The sequence below is a fragment of the Canis lupus genome, chromosome 20 (genome assembly GCF_011100685.1).
Source record: "Canis lupus familiaris isolate Mischka breed German Shepherd chromosome 20, alternate assembly UU_Cfam_GSD_1.0, whole genome shotgun sequence".
In the NCBI taxonomy this organism is placed as follows: Eukaryota; Metazoa; Chordata; class Mammalia; order Carnivora; family Canidae; genus Canis; species Canis lupus.
In genome coordinates, this window is record NC_049241.1 from 58,481,352 (window position 1) to 58,503,680 (window position 22,329).

The 22,329-nt window shown below is 62.7% G+C and overlaps 1 protein-coding gene across 5 annotated transcripts; it reads left to right on the forward strand.

Moving 5' to 3' along the window:
- Positions 1 to 370: 370 nt before the first annotated feature.
- Positions 371 to 21,994, forward strand: SHC2 (SHC adaptor protein 2). 5 transcript variants are annotated; one of them, XR_005375278.1, is made up of 15 exons: positions 371 to 856; positions 8,954 to 9,024; positions 10,467 to 10,527; positions 10,678 to 10,797; positions 12,104 to 12,157; positions 12,314 to 12,365; positions 12,445 to 12,571; positions 13,321 to 13,474; positions 14,060 to 14,123; positions 14,353 to 14,505; positions 16,071 to 16,214; positions 17,771 to 18,081; positions 20,125 to 20,258; positions 21,486 to 21,594; positions 21,687 to 21,994. XR_005375278.1 is itself a non-coding variant. In XM_038568072.1 (14 exons), exons 1-13 carry the CDS (start codon positions 371 to 373, stop codon positions 20,251 to 20,253), a joined length of 1,926 nt encoding a protein of 641 aa, XP_038424000.1. In that variant the 3' UTR covers positions 20,254 to 20,258; positions 21,486 to 21,994. The 5 variants fall into 5 exon arrangements, 4 of the variants coding, with proteins under 4 accessions (XP_038424000.1, XP_038424001.1, XP_038424003.1 ...); XM_038568072.1 differs by having other exon boundaries at positions 21,486 to 21,994; XM_038568073.1 differs by lacking the exon at positions 21,486 to 21,594.
- Positions 21,995 to 22,329: the final 335 nt, after the last annotated feature.

Genomic DNA, 22,329 nt, shown 5'->3' on the forward strand with positions numbered 1-22,329 from the left:
CTGCCCTCCTCAGCACCCCCTTTCCAGGCCTCGCTTTTCGGCTCAGTCGAAAACGGGCGAAGGCAGGTGATGTCTCCCCCCCATCCCCCATCCCCCCCCCCGTCCTTCCAGGAATTCGGGCGACGCGCGGGGCTCGGGCTGCAACCTCGCTGCGCCCCGGGCGCGCCTCAGTTTCCCCAGCCGCCCCGGGGCCCGGGTCCCAGGGGCGCAGCCCCCCGCGGCTGCGCGCTGGGCCGGGCGGATGACATCACCGGGCCGGGGGCGGGGAGGGAGCGGGAGGGAGCGGGCCGGGGAGGGCCGCGGAGGGCCGGGGAGGGCCGCCTCCGCGCCAGGCGCAGCGCCCGGGCGGGCTGGGTCGGCGGCCGCGGCCATGACGCAGGGTCCGGGCGGGCGCACGCCCCCCGCGCCCCCCGCGCCCCCGGAGCCCGAGGCGCCCACCACCTTCTGCGCGCTGCTGCCGCGCATGCCGCAGTGGAAGTTCGCCGCCCCCGCGGGCTTCCTGGGCCGGGGCCCGGCGGCGGCGCGCACGGCCGGGGGCGCGGGGGGCGCGGGGGGCGCGGGGGGCGCCGACCCGCAGCCGGAGGAGGCCGCGCCCGGGGGCGTCCCCGCGCTGGCAGCCGCGGTCCTGGGCGCCTGCGAGCCCCGCTGCGCCGCGCCGTGTCCGCTGCCCGCGCTCAGCCGCTGCCGGGCCGCAGGGGCGCGGGGGCCGCGGGGCGCGCGGGGGGGCGCGGGGCCCCCGGACGCCGCCGCCGCCGCCGAGTGGATCCGCAAGGGCAGCTTCATCCACAAGCCGGCGCACGGCTGGCTGCACCCCGACGCCAGGGTCCTGGGGCCCGGGGTCTCCTACATCGTGCGGGTGAGTGCGGCGGCGGGCATCCCCGGGCTCCCTCCCGCACTCCCGGCCCGGGCGCCCCTCCCCATCCTCGCTGCTCCCCCGCCCCCCCCGGGATGCCCGGACCCCCACCTCCAGCCTGCGCAGCGCTGGCCGCCCCCAGCCCCGAGGCGCGGGGGTCACGGTTCCCACGGCGTCACGTGGGGAGGGCGGGGAGAGGCGGCAGGTGGATGGGGGGCGCGCATGCGCAGCGCGGACCCGCGGCTCGGCCTGGGCGCGCGGGGGGGGGGGGGGGGGGGGAGGGCGCATCCCGACGCCCGGACTGGGGGCCTCGGCCCAGGTGGGGCGCACAGGCCCGGGCTGCCCTGGAGAGGCCGGGGCGCGGAGGGGGGGCGAGGGGCCTGCCGTGCGCTTCCTCGGGAGCAGTCGGACCAATAGAACAGGTGTCACCTGTACGGGCGACTCTAAACCCTCTAAACCGTTACCTTCTCCACTCGAACACCCCCCCCCTCCCGTGTGCGTGGGTTCAGGTGCCGGTGCGCGTCCCAGGGCACCTGTCCTCCCGCACCTGCAGCTCACTGCTCCGTCGGAGGACCCGCCCGCGACACCTGTCATCCAGCCTCTGGACGCATGCACACCCCCTCGGGGGCCTCTGGGGCCAGGACCTTGGAAGTTACCATGTTTGCATTTGGTTATGTGTATGTTCCCTGCACTAGTGTCCCAGCCACGTCGTGTCCTTCCTCCCCCAGAGCTGGGTTCTGTGCTTTTCCCGCTGGATTCACGTCCAGGGGGGCCTGAGGATGGAGTCTTAGTTAGAAATAGGGTCTTGGGGGATCCCTGGATGGCTCAGCGGTTTAGCGCCTGCCTTTGGCCCAGAGCATGATCCTGGAGTCCCGGGATCAAGTCCCATGTCGGGTTCCCTGTGTCTCTGCCCCTCTCTCTCTCTCTCTGTATCTATCATAAGCAAATAAATAAATATTTAAAAAAAGAGAAAGAAATAGGATCTTGGAGAAGTAATCAAGTTAAAGTGAGGTCATCCTGGAGTCCGGTGGCCCTAATGCAATGGCTGCTGTCTTTTCTGTTTTGGTTTTTTGAAAAAAGTATTTTATTTATTTATAAAGGTTTTATTTATTTATTCATGTGAGTACACACATAGCGAGAGAGACACGGGCAGAGAGACAAGCAGGCTTCATGCAGGGAGCCCAAGGTGGGACTCAATCCCAGGTCTCCAGGGTCACGGCCTGGGCTGAAGGCGGCGCTAAACCGCTGAGCCCCCCAGGGCTGCCCAGAGTGGGGTCTTTTAAACTCTGGCTGGGTTCAGGATGGGCTTTGTAGCAAGAGAGTGTCATGGATGCTGCTGTGAACCTTGCAGGGCGAGCCCTAGCTGCCCGTTGGCCTGGGTGCAGGTGCGTTAGAATTGTCCAGAATTGAGATGCTTAGGTTGTGGGGTGCAGGCTGTTGGGTTATTCCAGTGATCGTGATGTTTTTTGGTCAATGCAGCCAATATCTAGTGCATGCCCACCCTGCCAGGCGCTGACAACCGGGTAGGAAATGAGAAGGTCTGGTCCCTGCTTTTATAGGGCTTAGATTCCGGAGGGAAGCATCAACGGTAAATAAATAAGAGAACAAATAAATGGTGGATATTGGCAGGCGCTAAATTAAAATGCAGAAATTAAAGTGATGGGTTGAGCGCTGGGTGTTATTCTATATGTTGGCAAATTGAACATCAATAAAAAATAAATTAAAAAAAAAGAAATTAAAGTGATGCCAGAGTCAGAGACTGGGGGGTTACTTCAGCCGGGGAAGTCGGGGAAGGCATCCTTCAGGAGATGACATTTAAGCTGAGAGCTGAAGCCATGAGGCCCCAGACATGAGACAACTGGGGAAAGAGAGGTCCAGGTGAGGGCATAGCATGTGCAAAGGCCCAGTGGCAGGGGATGAGCTTGGCATGTTACGGGACCCGTGTGTCTGGAACTTATGACCAGTCCTGCCCACACCTGGGTTTAGCCCCGGAAGGCCCATGGGGGGCTCCTGACCCCAGAACTAAGGGGGTACATCAGTGTCACACGTGGGTGATTTGTGGAAGTGGCGAGGGGAAGCTGGCACCGGCGGGCGCGCCCACGGAGTTCACAGCATCACAGTAGGTCAGCGTGGACGGTCCCCACGGCCCGGGGCCCACCCATCTCCCAGGATCCCTCCCCCACTCAGACTCGCAGCCTCCAGGTGAAGGGAGGCCATTGTCTCCCGTGAGAAGAGACCCCGGGGGCAGCCGTGTGGCCGCGTAACCCAGCAACCCGATGACCTCGGCGTGGATCCGGGCTCTCCCCATCCGCATTGGGGTGGAGAGCGTCCCCCCCAAATCCGCGTCCACTTGGAACCTCAGAACGTGATGTGTCCGGAAATGGGGTCTTTGCAGATGTAATGAATTAAGGGGAGACGAGGTCAGGCTGGAGGACAAGGCCCGAATCCAGTGTGTCCTTCGAAGCTGCGTGAGGACACGGAGCGGAGGGCGGGAGGACAGAGCGAGCTGGCTGCATGTGGGGGGCCGCGGGGACCTCCCCGGAGCCTCGGGGGGAGCCCGCCTGCACCGACACCCGCCCCTCAGACCCCGTCCCCGGCCGCGACAGCGTGCTTCGGTGGCTCTCGGCTGCCCTGTTGGGGCTGTTCCTGCCGCCCCAGGCCACCAGCACCCCAGCGCCCCCGCCCTGCAGGAAAGAGCCCTCCTCCGGGGGCCTCGCATGACTACGGGAACCCTTCCATGGCCGCCCAGCAGCCTCGCCCCACGTCTCGCTGGCCGGGCGCGTGTCCCGTGACTTTGCCGAAGCCGTGTGATGAACCCGCATGGTCCCTGCCCAGAGGACTTCCTGAGGCTGTGGAACTTTCTAGATCCCCGCCGTCCTGTGTGGTCGGCACGTGCGGCCACGGGGCCCTTGAAGTGTGGCCAGTGTGGCCAGTGAGCCAAACCGTGATCTTACTTGATTTTAAATCCAATCCCAGCGGTCGTGTGCGGCCCTGCCTGCCCGCGGGGACGGGACGGCTCCGCCGCTCCCTGGCCTCGGCCTTCAGTGGAGGGGAGGGCACGAACGGAGGGAACCCACATGTGGTCTCTGGGTGGGGGTGGGGGGCTGAGACCTGGTGAGGGGGTCGTCGGCTCCCCTTACCACTAGTTAGGGATCTGCGGGGTGTCCCTGTTAAGTCTCGGCCAGACCTTGAGGGATAAGGAACATCTAAGGTGTCGGGGGTCTCCGGTGCCGGCAGGGTGCGCTCGGCACCTGTTGCCCCGCGGCCCACCTGCCCCCCGCGTGGGGGTTAGTCTGTCCTGGAGCTTCTCTGGGGGGGAAGACATGGGGGCTGTGCCCCCGTCCCGGTGCCCAAAAGACGCCCAGTGACTGGTCGCACGGATGGATGCTTCCCGGACGACGGGCTGTGTACTCGGGTCACGCGGAGGACTCTGTTAGGCCTCAAACCACAGACAGATGGTAGTGACAGGATAGAAGTCGATACCATTACATTTGCCCATTTGAATTGTGCGATTCAAAGGTTTTTAGTACATTTGCAGGGTTATGAAAACCCTCGCCATGATCTAATCCCAAATGTTCCATCTCCCCCAAAAGGAAACCCCGGCCCCATCACCCCCATTCCCCCCTGGCCCCCAGCCCCCTCTCTGTGCGTGGATGAGCCCGTCCTGCACATGTCACATGCATGGACTCACACCCCTTGGGGCCTCCTGTGTCTGGTCCCCTCCCTGAGCATCGTGTCTGTCCCTGGGGCAGCGTGGGGGACACTTGTAAATCGGCTCCTCTTTTGGGTGGGCTCGGGTTGCCTCAGGGACTGCGTGTGCAAAGGGGAGGATGGGACACAGCATTTGGGGACCCCTCCCCTGACCTATGCCAGTGTCCTGGGGCGGCCGTAGCACGCTGGGCCCTGCGCGGCGAGTGTTCTTCGGGCTCGGGCTCTGGAGGCCGCGGGGCTGAGGCTGAGGGGCTGCAGGCCGGCTCCAGGGGCTCCCGGGAGGGTGGGGTGCAGGCTCTCGGCCCAGCAGGTGCGGGCAGCCTCGCCTTGCGGATCCATCGGCGCATCTTACTGGGACGCCCGTGCTGGATCCAGGCCCGTCCGCCGGCTCCGGGGGTGCGCGGGGGCAAAGCTGGGGGGCGGGGGCTCACCCACCACAGCTGTGCGCCCGAGGTCCCGCTCACTGGCAGACCCAAGGCTGAAGTGGGCCTCTGAGCACCGCCCCTGCCTTCTATTTCAACATAAAATTCCAATTTCTTGTCCACATTTACAAATTAGAAGGTGTCACACAAAAGCCTTGGATGTCTGGCCTCTTTCGTAAAAGTCAGGTGTCCAGCAGCCCTGGGCCCTCTGGCCGTGGAACGAGCAGCTTGCACCGTCCACGCTAGCTCGGGTGGTGCGGTGGTGAGGCTCTGGCCCCGGAGGGCCCAGTGCGAATCCCGTCGGTGGCCTCCGCGCCCTGACTCTCATCGAGCCTCCTTGGGCCTGCGTTTCCTACGAGGTGATGCCTGTCACTCGAGCGTGGGGACGTGGGTGCAGCGCAGGGAGAGAGGTGACGGATGCAGCACGCTGCGGGACACGTGGGTGTGGATCAGCCATGTGTGTGGGAGCCTCCGGCCGTCTGCTTGCCTCCCGTGCTGCAAGGCATCTGGGTTTGCAGTCCCTGTTCCCAGCCTTTGGGGCGTCCTGGTGTGGCCCCTCCTGCGCCCACTCCCATCTCTCCAGGGCGGTCACGGTGTGCACCCCACCCTCCACCCAGGCAGGGCGGGGGGCACCCTGGAGGACGTCAGCCTCGCAGTTAGCGACACTGCATGTTAGTGAGCCTGGGGGTGGTGTGGGAATCAGAAGCCCTCACCCTGGGCCTAGAACGCCGGCCCACACCCCACACACGCTTGCTCTGCTGGAGGCAGGATACCTGTTGGGCAGCCGGCACCCCACCAAAGCTGTCCTCTCAGTGAGAAAATCCACTCCTGGAGCAAGGACCATCCATGTCTACACATGCCTGGCATAGAGGCCATTCCTGTCCATCCGTCCATCCATGTACCTGCTCACCTATCCACCTGTCCACCCATCCATCCATCATCCATTTGGCCACCCATCCGTCCATCCATCACCTGTCCATCCGTCCATCCATCATCCATCCATCCATGGTCCATCCATCTGCCTGTCTCTCATCCATTCATCATTCATCCGCCCATCCTTCATCCATCCATCCATCCATCCATCCATCCACCCATCAATGGTCTATCCTGCTGTCCATCTGTCCATCTCTCTTATCTATCCATCAATCATCTATGCATCCACCATCCATCCATCCATGGTCCATCCATCTGTCCATTTCTCCATCCATCATATACCTACCCATTCTTCATCCATCCATCACCCATCCATCCAACCACCCATCCATCTATTGTCTATACATCCATCTACCCATCCATTATCCATCCATTACCCATCCATCCATCCATCCATCCATCCATCCAACCACCCATCCATCACCCATCTACCCACACATCCATCATCCATCCATCTAACCATCCATCCATCCATCCATCCATCCATCCATCCATCCATCCGTCTAACCATCTGTCCAAGGGAAGGCAAGACAGATCTGTTCAGTCCCCTACTTAAAAGTCTCCCATGGCTCCCCAGCTTACCCAGCATACCCAGCCCTAGGGCCCTATAGCCTCCTTGGTCCCACCTTGTTATCTTTCTTTGCTCCTTGATTCTCTGCTCTAGCTCTACGGGAGCGAGTCTGTGACGTCTCCATGTTTGTTCTTACTTCTAGGCCTTGTGCCAGCCATTCCCTTGGCCTGGGTCTTTCCTTGGCTTGGAGGAGTCGTACTCCTCCTTTGGTCACTATCTCAGTTAGCAGTCACCATGTAACAAGTCATCCTGCAAGCTAGCACAGGACAATAGCACTTATTATTTCTTGTGGTTCTCTGGGTCAGCGGGGGCTGAACGGGCTCTTCATTCACACGGCATTTGGCCTGTGTCACCTGGGATGACGGGGATGGGCCACGTGTCTGAGACCAGTGAGGGGACGAGCTCCAGGGCACAAGCGCCTTGTATATATATATATTTTTTAATTTTTATTTATTTATGATAGTCACAGAGAGAGAGAGAGAGAGAGAGAGGCTGAGACATAGGCAGAGGGAGAAGCAGGCTCCATGCACCGTGAGCCCGATGTGGGATTCGATCCCGGGTCTCCAGGATCGCGCCCTGGGCCAAAGGCAGGCGCCAAACCACTGTGCCACCCAGGGATCCCGAGCGCCTTGTAGACCCCGTCTGTGGCAACTCTGCTGACAACCCATTGGCCCAGACAAGTCCTGTGGCCAACCCAACGGCTCGGAAGGGGGGAGGAATGACTTGCGACCATGTTTACAGTCTGTCAATGACATACGGTTTCTCTCCCGGAAGCAGCCACTGTACTCATGCAAACACACACACGCTGCGTATACATGCGCATGTGCACAAGCTCCTCCTTGTGTCTGCACGAATGGTGACTCACCATGACCTCTACCCTATACCTTGTTCTTGCTACTTAATGACATACCTTGGAGACAATTTCGTATAAACGCATAAAAAAATTCTGGTCTTTTTTACAAATGCATACTCTTCCATTCCAAGAACTGTGATTTGCTTATATTTAGCAAGAATACAGGGCACCCCGTTAAATTAAAAGTTCCAATAAACTCCAGTGATTTTTGGTGTAAGTGTGTCACATGCACTACTTGGGACATACTTATACTAAGGAAACAGTCATTGTTTAGCGGCAATTCCGATTGAACTGCAGTCACCTGTGGAGTCTCATAATCCTGGATGTGTTGAGTTTTAGGGTGTCCCTAATTTCTTGCTGATTTGTTCAGTGCTGCAGGCCCCAGCGGGAAGGGAGGGTTGTGTGTGAAAGGGCGTACCTGAGGGGGACAGAGGGATGTGGGACTCCCAGAGCAGGGCCAGCTGGAGGAGTGGGCGGGCGCTGATCCCCTGGGGCAGCAAACACCTGCCCACGTGTCCCCGTCCAGTCCTGCAGGCTCCGAGCCCTGTGGAGAGGGTGAGACACGGTGGCTTTGCACACACGGGCAGCCCCTGGGCTGGTGTATCTGTGGCAAAAAGTCCTACAAATGGAGTTTAAAGGTCAAAGTGTGTGTGCATTTGTGATTTTTCAAACATTGAGGTGACATTTACAACCAAGTTAACCATGAACCACTTTATTTCATTTCATTGTAAGTAAAGTCGGGGCCCAACATGGGGCTTGAGCTCAGGACCCCAAGACCAAGAGTGGCATGCTCCACTGGCTAAGCCAGTCGGGTGCCCCAACCATCAACCACTTTAAAGTGTACATATGACTTAATGGTATTTACTACCTTCACAAAGTTGTGCAGCCATCGCCACTGTCTAGTTCCAGAACATTCCGTCACCCCAGAAGAAACCTGTCCCCATTAGCCATCATCCCGCGTGTTCCCGCAGCACATAGATGCCAGCTGGAAGGAGGCCGTGGGCCTAGCCTGGTCCCTGCCCTCCCCTCGCAGTGGTTGAGGGTCCACCGTCCCCCAGTGTCCTCTCGGAGGCCCCGATGTCCCTTTCTGTGGGGATGGTGGCCTTGGCAGTGGTTGACCCGCTTTGCCTGGAAGGGGTCAGGTAGTCGATGTACAGGGCCTCTTGGACCAGGCGCTGTCCTCCCTGCCCCTGCAGGCCCCGTGCTGGGCCTTGGGGCTGCGGTGGTGAGCAGGAGCGTTGCTACCCGGGTGGAACAGAAAGGGAGAACAAACAGCAGATGAAACCAATAGCGCCCTGGGCCTGGAGGGGTCCCCCAGTCCCATGCGGCAGCCTGTGTAGCGCCGGGGGTGGGGGCAGCTCAGAGGAGGCGACGCTGAGCCTCGAGATGGGGAAGGAATCGGTCCATGAGCGGGTGGGGAAAGGGAGCAGCAGGAAGACAGCAGGTGCAAAGGCTCTGAGGCAGCAGGGCCGGCCATTGCCGGGGGGCAGGCAGGAGAAGAGAGTGAAGCGGGCAGTGGAGGAAGGCCTGGGCTCGCCTGCCGCCTGGCGCGGGCTCTCCCGGCGGGTGCTCGGGGCCTGCCTGCTAACCGCCGTTCTCTCCTCCCGCAGTACATGGGCTGCATCGAAGTCCTCCGCTCCATGCGCTCTCTGGATTTTAACACTCGCACCCAGGTGACCAGGTGAGCCTTTGACGCCGGCTGCTGTGGGGCCAGGGGCTTGGGGCAGCTGGGGGAGGGCCGATATGACGCTCTGGAGGGGCGGCGGCCCCAGCCTCAGACAGCTTGTGAGGGGACCCCGGGGTGGCGGGCGCCGTGACAGTCCCTCCTGCCTCACAGCCTGGGGGACGGTGCTCCCTGGGGGGGACGTGGTGCCCGAGCCTGTGTCCTGCTCTCCGGGAGCTCTTGCTCCCCAGACCCGGGACTGTGTACCTGGTCCTCGCCGTGTGTGGGTCCGCGGGGACGGCTCAGCAGGTCGTTGGACCCCCTGTGTGGGCTGCCCCCCAGGGGGGCCCAGGTCAGGGCGGGACGGCAGGTCTGTGGATGTGCTGATGCTCTGAGCTGCTGCGATCGAGGCGTGAAGAGTCGTGGGTACGACCAGGGCAGGGGGGTCGTCCGTCGGTTTGCTGTAGACGTGAAGACACCCTTTGACACGAGCACAGCATTCACCCGCTCACGATGCACGATTCTGGGTGTTTTGGTTTCATCGCAGAATTGTGCAGCCGCTCCCTCCCTGATTCCAGAACATTCCATCTCCCCAAAAGGCAACCCTGTCCCCCCCAATCCCCTTCCCAGCCCCCTCCCCGTGCATGGATGAGCCCATCCTGCACATGTCATAAGCGTGGACTCCCACCCCGTGGGGCCTCCTGTGTCTGGTCCCCTCCCTGAGCGTCGGGGGGCTCGGTGTGTCCCTGGGGCGTGTGGGGGCCTCGCTCCTGCTCAAGGCCAGGGACGTGCCCGTGGGGGGGGACGCGCTGTGTCTGTTCACCGGTCGACGGACACTTGAGTGGCTTCTGCCCTTGGGTGATCCCGTGACCTGTGTCGCTGTGAACAGGCCTGTGCAGGCTTCGTGCACGTGCGTTGTCGCGGGCGCGCACGTGGGTGCAGGTGTGTGCGACTCCGTCTTGCCGCCCGAGGGGCCCCGGGACCCCGTGCACAGGGCCGCCTGCCTGGGTGAGGCTCCTGCTGCTGCTTCCAGCGGTTTCGAGGGGCCGGGCGGGCTCAGCCTCAGGGCCCGGAGGTGTCGCACCCTCGGGTACCAGCAGTTCCACGGTCTCGTCCTGTGGTCTGGGGGTCACCGGCTCGAGCCTCGGATGGGGCTCTCTGGACTGTGGCCGCGAGCAGCGTGGGGTGCAGGCTCCAGGGCTGGGCGGGTCTCCCCGAATCTGGCCCCTGAAGCTCCAGGTTGGGCTGTGGCCCTGGAGGCGCTGGTCCCTGCAGGGGCGGGGGCGGGGGCGGGGGCAGGTGCCGCCAGGGGCCGTGGGTGGGGGGGCTCCGTCCCTCCCTCTTCTCTCTCCAGGACCCTCCTTCCCTCGTCTGTGGCTTCTGACCCCCACACCCTCTGAACGCCTGCCTGCTCCCCGCCACCCAGTTCACTAAAGCCCCCTCCTCGCTCCCCCTCACAGGGAAGCCATCAACCGGCTCCACGAGGCGGTGCCTGGCGTCCGGGGCTCCTGGAAGAAGAAGGTGGGTGAGGGGCTCGCGGGCCTTGAGGGGCGCTGGTGGGCGTGGCTGGGGCGTGGGGTGGCTTGGGGGGAGGGGGCACCCCGGACCCCCCCAGCCAGCCCCCTGCAGCCGCCCTTCCCCAGGCCCAGCACTGCCCTCCCCCGTCCCCAGGCCCCCAACAAAGCGCTGGCCTCCATCCTGGGCAAGAGCAACCTGCGCTTCGCCGGCATGAGCATCGCCGTGAGCATCTCCACAGACGGCCTCAACCTCTCCGTGCCCGCCACGCGCCAGGTAGGTGCCGCGGGGGTCGTCAGCCCCATGTGGGCGGGTCGGGGTCGGTGGGCGCAGCGCTGGGCGTGGTGTCACGTGCTCACCTGGACACCTGCCGAGACCCACCCTGAGCCGGAGCCGGGCCGCCTCATGATGCCCAGAGTTGGGTGAATGGGTGGGGGTGCGGCTGGACCCCACAGTGCCCAGGACGCCCCTGTAGAGAGCGGCCCGCACCAGGGTCGCCGTGCCCGGGATGAGAGCCCTGCCCTGGAATCTCCTGGTGGACAAACCAGCAAAATATCATTGCACAAAGAAGGGATAATTATAAATTCCAAAAAGCCCCGAGAGGCCAGGCGAGGGTTGTTATAGGTGTGCAGTTGTTATAGGTGTGCACAGGGCACTGTGGCCGAGCAGGGGTGGGGTGGAGGGCTTCCTGGAGGCGGTGGGGCTACCTCTGAGGGAGGAGGTGAGCAGAGGACATTCTAGGCAGAGGTCACCCTGTCGGGAGACAGAGCTGGAGGGGTCAGGGAGGCTCATGGGGAAAAGCTGGGATGTGTCCAGACAGCGCCGTGACCCTGGGAAGTGCTGTGACATGTGGCTGTGAGGGTGCAAAGGAGGGAGCCCGTGCGGGGGCCTCAGCTGCTGTGTGGTTCGTGCAGCAACGGGTCCACTCAGGGGCTGGCGAATGGTGCAGGCACACAAATGACCTTGGAAACGAGTGTGCAAATGTGCACACCAAGCAAGCCTGCAATGAGTGAATATGTGTGTGAGCGCACAAATGCAAATGAGCAAGTGAATAAATGAGCATGCAAATGAGCAAGTGAATAAATGAGCATGCAAGTGAGCAAATGAATATAAATGAGCATGCAAACGAGCACACGGGGCGGTGTGCAGACTGGGGCCTCTGGCAGGTCTCACCCCTGCATGGCTGCACTGGGTGTGCCAGGTGAGTGTGCCACACCTCAGTGTCCGTGTGAGTGGACATGAGGGCCGAAGCGTGATGTGCCAGGGTGTGAAGACGGGCTCGAGTGTCTGAGGGTCGGTGGGACTGATTGTGTCTCTGGGCATTCAATGTGGGAGGCCCTGTGTGTGGGAGGGTGAGTCTGAGTGTGAGACCCTGTGTGTGTGTGTCCGGGCCTTGGGAGTGTGCATGTGTGAGTCTGGCTGCTGCCTCCGCACTCGGCCCGGGAGGGGGCTCCCCACCCCGGCGCCCTCCTGGTCCCCGGTGCCCACTACCCACCCCGTCCTCCCTGGGCCCTCCCTGCGGCCCCGGCCTAGTGAACAGTTGAGCCCGGCCCCGTGACTGCGCGTGTCTCTCTCTGGCCAGATCATTGCCAACCACCACATGCAGTCCATCTCCTTCGCGTCAGGCGGCGACACGGTAAGGCTGGGGCCGGGGGGGTGGACTTCTGGTTCCCTGTGTCCCCTGCAGCCTTGAGACCCTCTGCTCCCGCGGAGCTAGGCGAGGAGGCCCGCAGCCCGGGCAGGCTGGCGGAGGGGGTCTGACTGACCCCTGTCACCCGTCCTCTCTCCCCAGGACATGACGGACTATGTGGCCTACGTAGCCAAGGATCCCATCAACCAGAGAGGTGAGGGTGGGCGGGGCGGGCCGGGCAGGGTGTGCCAGCCGGCACGGCCACACCAATGCCGCGTGACCGCCATCCGCAGCCTGCCACATCCTGGAGTGCTGCGAGGGCCTCGCCCAGAGCATCATCAGCACCGTGGGCCAGGCCTTCGAGCTGCGCTTCAAGCAGTACCTGCACAGCCCGCCCAGGGTGGCGGTGCCCCCGGAGAGGTACCAGCCCGCCCCCCCCGCTCCCCGCGCTCACCTCCGCCCTGGCTCTCAGCCACCGTCCTGTTCCCACACCTGTTAACCCAGATGAAAACCCGAACCCTAACCCCCCCCCGCCCTCCCCCTGCCCGGCTGAGGCGAGGATCCAGGGCCCGTCGCGGCGGCTGTCATCTCCAGTCTGCACGGGGGTGGCCAGCGTGTCTGTGAAGGGCCCACAGTCAATGTTTTCGGCGTCGTGGGCCAGACCACCTGTCTCGGCCGCGTGGCAAGAGCAGCCGTGGGGGCTGCTAGCGCTCGGTGGGCCCCAGGCCAGCCAGCCTTTATTTATAGACGCTAAATCTCAAATTTCATGTCACTTTTCCGCGTCACCAGACATCGTTCTCTGGACGTTCTCTGAATCGTTTCAAAGTTCTGTGGCTGAAAAGCGTAGAAAGCACCTGCAGCTGCAGGGCAGGGGCCGGGTCGTACCTCAGCGGGCAGAAGGAGACCCCGTATGGAGTGTTAGGAATTCACACGTGCGTGACAAGGCACAGGAAGGGTTTGCAGAGAGAGCCGGGGCCCCGAGTCCCCTCCGCTCTGCCCGGCAGCCGCCTGCCCGTCCCGTGCCACCTGCACACCCGCCTCCTGGCTGGGGCCCCCAGCCCGGCTCGTCCCGCTCCCCTGTGCAAGGCTCAGGCCACAGGCCCTTGGCCCCCCCAACCCTCCCTCCCGGCCCTGAGCGCGGAGCCTCCTGTGCTTGTGTGTGTGTGCAGGCTCACCAGGCCCGAGGAGTCGGCCTGGGGCGACGAGGACGAAGCGGACCACAATTACTACAACAGCATCCCGGGGAAGGAGCCACCCCCGGGCGGGCTGGTGGACTCCAGGCTCGCCCTGGCTCAGCCCGGTGCCCTCGGGGCCCTCGGCCAGGTCAGCCCCGTGGGCCCCCTGGGGGCGGGGTCTGCCAGGGTGGTCCTTGGGCCCCCAGCTTCTTCTGCTCCCTTCCCCGTGATCCTAATGGAGGGTCCCTGCCTCCCCCACTTCCTTCCCCAAATCGCACAGATGCGTCTGGCTCCACGGCCGATCCGCGGTCACGACTCCCCGCTCCAGACGCTCGGGTGATTGTGTCAGAGGTTTAATCGGGGCCGTGAGCTGAGCTCCCAGGGGTGGTCTCAAGAGTCCACAACAGGGAGACTGACCCTGTGGCCGGGAAAGCAGTGTCTGGGCTGGGCTCCGGCGGGTGAATAGGAGTTGCCTGGGCGAGCAGTGCAGGGAAGGGCACCCCAGCGGAGGGAACAGCGTGTGGCAGGAGCCGAGCGGGCAGCTGAGGCTGCAGCGGAGGCGAGTGGACAGATGGACAGACGAGGGCAGTTGCAGAGCCAGGGGCTGGGCAGCGTTGAGAGGCCTTGGAGCTGCCCTTCGCGTCTGACTTTTGTCTCCAGCCCTGCGGGGGGCGGGGCGCCGGGCTGGGCAGGGGGCTTGCACCTGCAGGAGGACCCCCGCTCTCTGTTTCAGGGGGCAGCTCCTGCTCGACGGGACGCCCGCAGCCTGCCATGGGACCTGGGCCCGTCAGGTGCTGGTAGGTGCCCCGGGGGCTCAGCTGTGGGCCCCTCCTCTTCCACCCGTGACCCGGTGCTTGCTCCCCAGGCTCCAGACTCGTTGCTTTGCTTTTTGGGGGGAGCGATACTGCATTCCCGTGGTTCAAAATGCCAGCGCGTAGGAAGGCGTTCAGCGACAAGTCCCGTCTGCCCGTCCACGTCCGGTCGGGCCACCACTGTCGTCGTTGCTAGCGTGCGTTACTTTTCCAGATTTTTCCATGTGTAGTCAAGCCAATTCAGTGCGTACATCGTCCGGCTCGCTCCTGCAGATGGTGCATCGTGTGCACACTCCCACCGTGCGTTCGCCACACGGCCGACCCCGCACCGGGGCCCGGAGAAAGCGTGCAGTTGCCCTCCCGTCAGGTGTTTTTTAACAAAATGATTCCGTTTTCAGCCCGTGAGCATTTTATCCTGTGACTCATCATTCAAAACGACACGAGGCTAGAATCCGCCTTGGGCCCGGCTCCCCTCTGGGACCTCACCTCCCCCGCGCCCCCCCCCCCCCCCCCCCCCCCCCCCCCGCCACTCTTGATGGGCTCAGAGCCTCCGTGCTGAGCGAGCCGAGGCCGCCCTCCCAGGTGGCCGTGCCAGGCGCCTCGCCCACCCGCCTGCTGCGGCCGCCTGTTCCCTCCAGCCTCTACAACACCTGCGCTGCGTTTGCTGCTATTTTCGATCTTCCCGAATCATCTGGGCATTTCGCTGCCACGCGTCAGAACCCTCCCTGACTCCCAGCGCCGTGGTTAAAGAGCCCTTCTGTCACTGGGCAGCCACCGGGGCCCTGGTGCTGGGCCCACGGCCCCGTGTCACTCCTGAGTCCCGGGGCTCCCCAGCATCTCCCGGCCGGAGCCTCTGTGAACTGCTCTTCCCCGCTCTAGCCAACGACGCCGGCGACACGCTCCCACCCCAGCTCCCACGGCCTGGGATTCTCCGTCTGGACGCCTGCCGCCCGGGGTTCGTCCCTGTTACGCGGCCCCGGCCCCGAAAGGCTGGGGGACTGGCCATCCTCCGGGTGGGCCCAGGCTGACACTCCTGTTGAGCCAGAACCCCTGCCGGATACCGTCCTGCAGGCTTAATGCCCCTGCTTGTAAAGGGGCAGCTCCGATTCTCCCCGTGTCACAGAGCACGGGACTGGGCACGAGAGGTCCGCTCACGTGCCCGTGTCCATGGATGGCAGGTGGAGCCGGCCTGTGAGCTCCCAAGTCCACGGGGAAGGACGAGGTGGGCATAGCAGGGACATTGCAAACTGTGTATTGGAATCATCGCTTCTGTGCCGGGACTACAAGTGGTGACGTTCAGAGATCCACAGACAGTTCTGGAAAAACACACACGAGTTAACTTTGAACCTTGCAAAGAGGCTCAGCCTTGCTCAAAATAAGGGAAACGGGAGCTAATGTCCTCGTGGGGCCACGTCTCACCTCTCAGCCCCGCAGACACCCGGCACCTGCTCGGACGCCGCGGGGAGCGCCGGGGAACCGGGCACAGGTGGCCCGGTCGGGACCCCGCAGAAGCTGGGGTGCTGAGTGGACCCGAGGGACAAATCCCTCCAGGGATGACTTTTCCTGCGGGGGAGGCTTTTGAAGCACAGAAATGCTTCACACGCTCACAATTAACGTTCAAGAGAACAGGAAGGAACTCCTAAAATAGAACAGAAACGAGTGACCATGCGTCACGTGGGTGACGTGGATGACACAGTTACGGGCGGAGCAGTGTCATTGTTATTTTTCAGACGTGGGCGTTTCACACTCACGTAGGGATTCCTGCCGCCGGGCTGCCTGGGGGCAGCGGCCCCACTGATGTGGTGCCCAGCTGCCCCGCAGCCCCTGGGGACATGGCGGGGTGGTCAGCCAGAGGGTGCTGCACGGCGTCTTTCCCGGGGGCGCCGGGCGTGGGTGGCCCCCGCTGACCCCGCCGCTCTCCTGTGTTCGCAGGCCCACCGGGGGACGGCTACGTGCAGGCCGACGCCAGGGGCCCCAGAGACTACGAGGACCACCTGTACGTCAACACGCAGGGTCTGGATGCCCCGGAGCTCCCGCAGGCAGAGGACAGCCCCAAGAAGGATCTGTTTGACATGCGTACGTGGGGGGGCCCAGCCTGCTGCCCCTTGGGGCTTGGCAAGCTGGTGAGGGTGGCGTGGGGACGAGTGCTTCCTCTGGGACTCCCGGTCTGATGGTGGAGGCTCCGGGGCCCCCCTTCCTGGGACTCTGCAGTCTCTTAGGGGGTAAGCGAGTTTCCTCTCTAGTTTAAGGGGAGGGCGCTCTTCTCTATGAGACTCCCCCCTCTCCTGGGGGACTGGGCTCCTTCCCCCTGCCGGCCCCCCGCCCCCCGTCTGATGAGGGGCTTTAGCTGGCTCCTCCCTGGTTGGAGGACCTGGGCCCTAACCCTCCCACTGGGCTTGTCTCATGGAGGAGGCTTGCGTCCAGGGCACCCTCCTGATCCAACCACGCTGTCCTGTTCCGCCAGCGCGTCGGGGTCTTGGCCCGTGAGGGGTCGTTTCCCTACCTCAGACACCCCCTAGTGGGAGATACCCCGGATCCACCCAAGCCAGCTGGGAATTTTGGGCTTCACCGAGTCTGCAGAGCACCCCCAGCCCAACAGCCCAGAGTCTTAGCACCAGCCGACCCGAGCTGTCCCTGCAGCAGCTGCCGCTGGCTCCTCACAGCCACCCTCATGCTGGCCGTCCCCTGGGGGTGACCAGATGGCCCAGCGACCCCGGCCAGGCTTCCCTTGAGAATTCTGGGCCGCCCCGGGCCGGCGGGTGGCAGGCTGAGGAGGACACGTGGCTTGGCCAGGCCCGGTCCCGGGTCCTGGCGGCCAGATGTCCAGCTGCACTTGGACCACAGGATTCCCAAGGGGCAGGGGGTGGCAGGGCTGTAGGGGCCCCGGGGACAGCTGCTCGGGGCCGGTCGCTGGGGCGTCGGGGAGCCTGACCTGTGCGGCCCTGCGTCCCACTTACGGCAAGGAGACCGACAGAGGGCGAGCGGCACGTCCGGGTGACACGTCCAGGTGATGCTGGCGCCTGGTGGGAGCCTCAGGAAGCCCCTGGGGACCCGCAGGGGCCCCCGGGTCTGTAGGAGGCAGGCGTGCACGGCTGGTGCGGGGGCTGCATGTGACAGGGGCTGCACGACACGGGTGCCACAGACACTGGGCAGGAGGCCGCAGGGACGAGACAAGAAAAAGAAGTGTGTGTGCACGTTGTCGTCGCCTATATGTGCCGCTCAACTACCAGGACCCGACAGCGGTGAAGAAGAGCGGTGCACGGTTGGCGCCACACAGCAGGCAGGCAGAGCACAGGCACACAGCACGCAGTGCACACTCACCACACACACCCACAAGTGGACACTCAGCACACACACCACCACACACCCACTCAGCAACGCTCCCACACAGTGCACACTCAGCACACACCTGCTCAACACAATGCACACACCCACTCAGCACACACTCCCACACAGTGCACACTCAGCACACACACCCACTCAGCACCCCCAGGTGCACACTCAGCACACACCCAGTGAGGGCCTGCGGGCTCAGTGCGAGGTCCCCAGCGCAGACCCCTCCCCCTCCAGCCCTGCCCCCAGGGGGCAGCTGCCCGCCCCTGACTCCAGCTTGTCCTCGTCCTCGCCCGCAGGACCCTTCGAGGATGCTCTGAAGCTGCACGAGTGCTCTGCGGGGGCGGGCACGGCGGTGGCGCCCCTTCCCGTGGAGGATCAGTGGCCCAGCCCCCCCACCCGCCGGGCGCCCATCGCCCCCACGGAGGAGCAGCTGCGGCAGGAACCCTGGTACCATGGCCAGATGAGCCGGAGGGCGGCAGAGAAGCTGCTCCGAGCCGACGGGGACTTCCTGGTGCGCGACAGCGTCACTAACCCCGGGCAGTACGTCCTCACGGGCATGCACGCGGGGCAGCCCAAGCACCTGCTGCTGGTGGACCCAGAGGGCGTGGTAAGGGGCGGGGCACCGGGCGGGGGCGTGGCCAGAGCGGGCGGGGCGTGGCCAGAGCGGGCGGGGCGTGGTCAGGGCGGACGGGGCGTGGCCAGAGCGGGCGGGGCGTGGTCAGGGCGGGCGGGGCGGGGCCAGAGCGGGCGGGGCGGGGCCAGAGCGGGCGTCCACCTCCGCCTATAGGTTCAGGAAAGTCTGTCCCGGATTACAAAGCCGGCTGTTGACGGATTCTGTCCCGTTTACTAGGTAACTTAGAATTACACAGTATTTCCCACTTTGTCAAGAATTTTGGAATCTATAAAGGAGTTCCCAAGTCAATACAGCATTTTGCGGGTTACAAAACCTTTTCCAATTTCAGGGCCTTTCAGGGTTTACAAAGGACTATATCTGATGCCCTTTCCCCACCGTCTATAATCAGTGTGCATCCTACAAATAATGGTGCCTTGGATAAATATGACGTTTTCTTTTCTAGTGTATTTTAAGGCTCAGAAAGCATGTTTCAATTTACGGGGAGTTCTAGGCTCTACAAGTTGCTAGATGCACACTTTCCCCTTGTTTTGACGTCTTTGAAGCCTGTGGCTTTTTTTTTTTCTGTGTGGGTTTGTTTGTTTGTTTTTTGTTTTTTTAGCCTGTGTGTTTTTAACCCCGTCCTTGAACTGCATGATTCTTTCACTGTGGGTCCCCCCCCTCCTCGTGGTAGATGAAATCGTGCCGCACCTGACCGCTGCTTTGAGTCAATTTGACCTTTGGTATTGTACAGCTCCTAAAGCATTTCGGGGTTTACAAAGCATTTTTCAATTTGCAAGGAGTTCTAGGGTTTATGCCGCGTTTCCCAGCGTCCAAGAAGGGCCTTGGGGTTCACAGCTATTTCCCAGGGGAAGGAGCTTGGGGGTGTTAGAGTCTTGCCAGAGTTTACCAAGTGCTATACTGCCTCCAGCTGAGTCCCCAGAACCGCCCCCGGGGAGCTTGGTATGTTCTCCGTCTCCGTGTAGGTCACTGTCCGGTGGTGAGGTGGGGGGCCTGGCCTGGGGTGGGGGGCTGTTCTTTCCGTTCCCCTTGTGTCTGGCTCAGAGCTGTAATCTCTGGCCTGGCCTGTGAGGTCAGTACCCCCTGGACCCCCATTCCCTCTCTGCTAAGGGATCTACAGGACAGGACTGGCAATTCCTAAAGCTCCAGAAGCTTCAGAACTTCAAGTTCTTTGTCCCAGTTCCAAAGAAGTATAGGGTTTTGCCACGGGGCCCAGGAACGTGCGTTTGAAGCCTGCTCTCCAGAGTCTTGTGTCCACTGAGCTCGCCTTGTCCAGGGACTAGCCGGCAGCGGGGCCAGCGGGCTACCGGCTCTGGTGCATCCAGTTGTAGCATGTGGTGGTGCTAAGATTTTCTCGTTTCGAGATGCAGCAGATTGTTTTCTGTTAGGCGTCCCCGAGATTTCCTAGGGCTGCCCTGCCGAGTGACGGCCAACTAAGTGGTGTAAACGTCAGGAGAGTGTTGTTCCCCAGCTCTGGAGGCCGCAGGGTGGAGAGGCCGGTGCTGTAGGGCTGGCTCCTGCTGGGGCTCCCACAGAGGGCCCCATCCAGGCTCTCCTGGCCCCCGAGGTGCAGGCAGCCCTTGGTGTCCCTGGGCTGTTGACGTGCCCCTCTGGTCACTGCTGTGCCTGCTCTTACAAGGGCACCAGTCGCTGGCTTTGGGGCCTCCAGGAGGAGCTCACCACAGGACTCTTCACTTAGTCACCTCTACAAAGACGCTTTTTCCAAATAAGGTCGCATCCACAGGTGTCAGGGTTTGGGGCAGACATGTCTTTTTGGGGCCTCCATTCAACTTGGGCAGGAAGTGTGGCCCCCGCATCCTGTGCTTTCAGAGCCTGTGTCCCTATCTAACTCTGGAATTCTGAGTCTGACTCTGGTTGAACCGGAAGCTTCTGGGCTGGCGGTTCTGACTCGAGCCTGCATCAGACCCTCGGGGCGGGCCCTCGGGAGGCAGATTCCCCGTCAGCAGGCTCGCCTACAAGCTCCCAGCGGTGCTGATGCCGAGGCCTCTGGCCCTGCAGGTGCGGACCAAGGATGTGCTCTTTGAGAGCATCAGCCACCTCATCGACTACCACCTGCAGAACGGGCAGCCCATCGTGGCCGCCGAAAGCGAGCTGCATCTGCGCGGGGTGGTCAAACGTGAGCCCTGAGCCAGGTGTGTGGTCGGCCCGCGCGCTCCCAGCGTTCACCCGTTCACCCGGTTCCTTTCGCATTTAAAAAATTAAGCAGGAATTCACAAACTACTCAATCCACCCATTTAAAATGTGCCACTCAGTGGTTTTTAGCGTGTTTAGAGATGCACAATCATCCTCTACCTAATTCCAGAACATTCCATTGCCCCAAAAGGAAATCCTGTCCCCGTTAACCATCAGCCCTCAGCCCCCCAACCCCCTTCCCCTCCCCCGGCCTTCCCAACCCCTCCCCGTGTATGGACGAGCCCGTCCTGGACGTGTCACACTCGTGGACTCGCACCCCGGGGGCCTCCTGTGTCTGGTTCCCTCTCTGAGCGTCGTGGGCTTGGGGTCGGTCCCCGGGGCAGGGCATAAGGGCACCTCGCTCCTGCTCAGGCCTGGTGATGTGCCTGCACGTGCGTGGACACGTGTTTACCTGTTCACTCCCATGGGCATCTGGCTGTTTCCACTTTTTGGCTGTTACGATAATGCCACTCAGAACATGCACGTCCAGGTTTCTGTGTGGACGTGAGTTTTCCTTGCTCCTGGGTCTGTACCTGCCGGTGGAGTTGCTGAGGTGGTGACTCCGTGTTGAACTGCTGATAAGAAATCTCGGGAGGAGGTGGAGCTGCGCTGGAGGAGGGGCTAGTGTGGATGTTCGCGAAGACGTTGGGGGACATGAGAGGGGCACCTCGGCTTTTTGCTTTTGTTGCTGGGGAGCCGTGGGAGAGTTTTGAGCTGAGGAGGAGTAGGCAGGTCTGGGTGATTCCAGCACCTTGTTGGTGAGAGACTGCGGCCTCTGGGGGAGGTGGGAGGTGGTTTAGGCGGAGAAGATGAGGCGGAGCAGGGGTGCATGAACTGTCTTGGGGAGCGGGAGTCGTGGGACCTGGGGTTTGGGAAGCCAGGAGCTGGGGGCTCAGCTGTGGAGGGAGGGGCTGCAAGGGGGGCCTGTGGAGATTCCCCAAGGCTCAGCAGAGGAGTTTGTGGCCAGGTTGGCTGCTCTCCTGGCCCGTGGCAGCCCTGGAATGGTCTGCAGTGCCGCCGGGCTGTGTGATTGCACGCGTCGGGGTAAGACATGCTTCCCTTCTGTCCCCAAAGGGGTTTGTGACCTGGGAAGCAATGCCGATAGCGGTGCTAGTACGGTAGCACGGTGCTCAGCACCCCCGAAGCTTCCTGAGCCCCAGGTGGTTCTGAGCATCTTCATTTTGCAGGAGGAGGAACAGCACAGAGGGGAAGACACTGCCCCAGGTCGCACTGCAAGAACGTGTGGAGCTGAGACCTCAGCCCGGCCCCTCGGCCCGAGGACCCTCGCTGGGCCCCGTAACCCGGGGAGCCCCCTGAGCCCAGGTCCCCGCTCCTGCTGTGGCTGCTGCACAGCCCACCGCTGACGTCTCCGTCCCTTTCTTCCCCAGGTGATGGTTCTTGGCTCCCGTCCTGCTGCGCAGATGCCCCCGTCGTGGCCTTAGGGCTCCTCAGCCTCTCTCCAAACTCTGGTCAGGCTAGAACCGCCGCTGTCTCTCCTTCCTCCGGTTGGGCCTCTGGATCTCCCTTCTTCAGCTGGCCCTGGGCTGGGTCAGCGAGGCCAAGAGATGGGGGCCCAAGACCCCTTCTTCCCGCTGACCCCTGCCTGCCTCCACCCTCTCTCTGCCTGGGGTGAGGCCGTCCATACCAAAGACAGAACCTTCTCTCACCTTTAAAGAAAATATACTACGGAAACGCAGCCGTCTCTCTCCGAGCCTTGGCCAGGGTCCCCGCGTGGCTCAGGAGGTTCCGTCTCTTTGCCCGGGGGGGACCTCAGCTCACCTCCCTGCAGAGATGGATTCCTGTGCTTGACCAGTTCGGTTTTCCCACCTGAAATATCAGTGCACAGTTGTCTTTTATGGGGAACAACTGAGGTGCTTTGGGCCCTTGGGCCAGGACACCCATGGGTGGTGAAGTGGGGGGTCTCAGGGCTCAGGCAGTGCCAGGCCCTGGTGGGGGTGGTCCTGAGGGCCCTGCCCTCCCGGCTGTCACCCTGGACTGGACGTCTGGGATCTGTTTGTAATCCCACGTGGG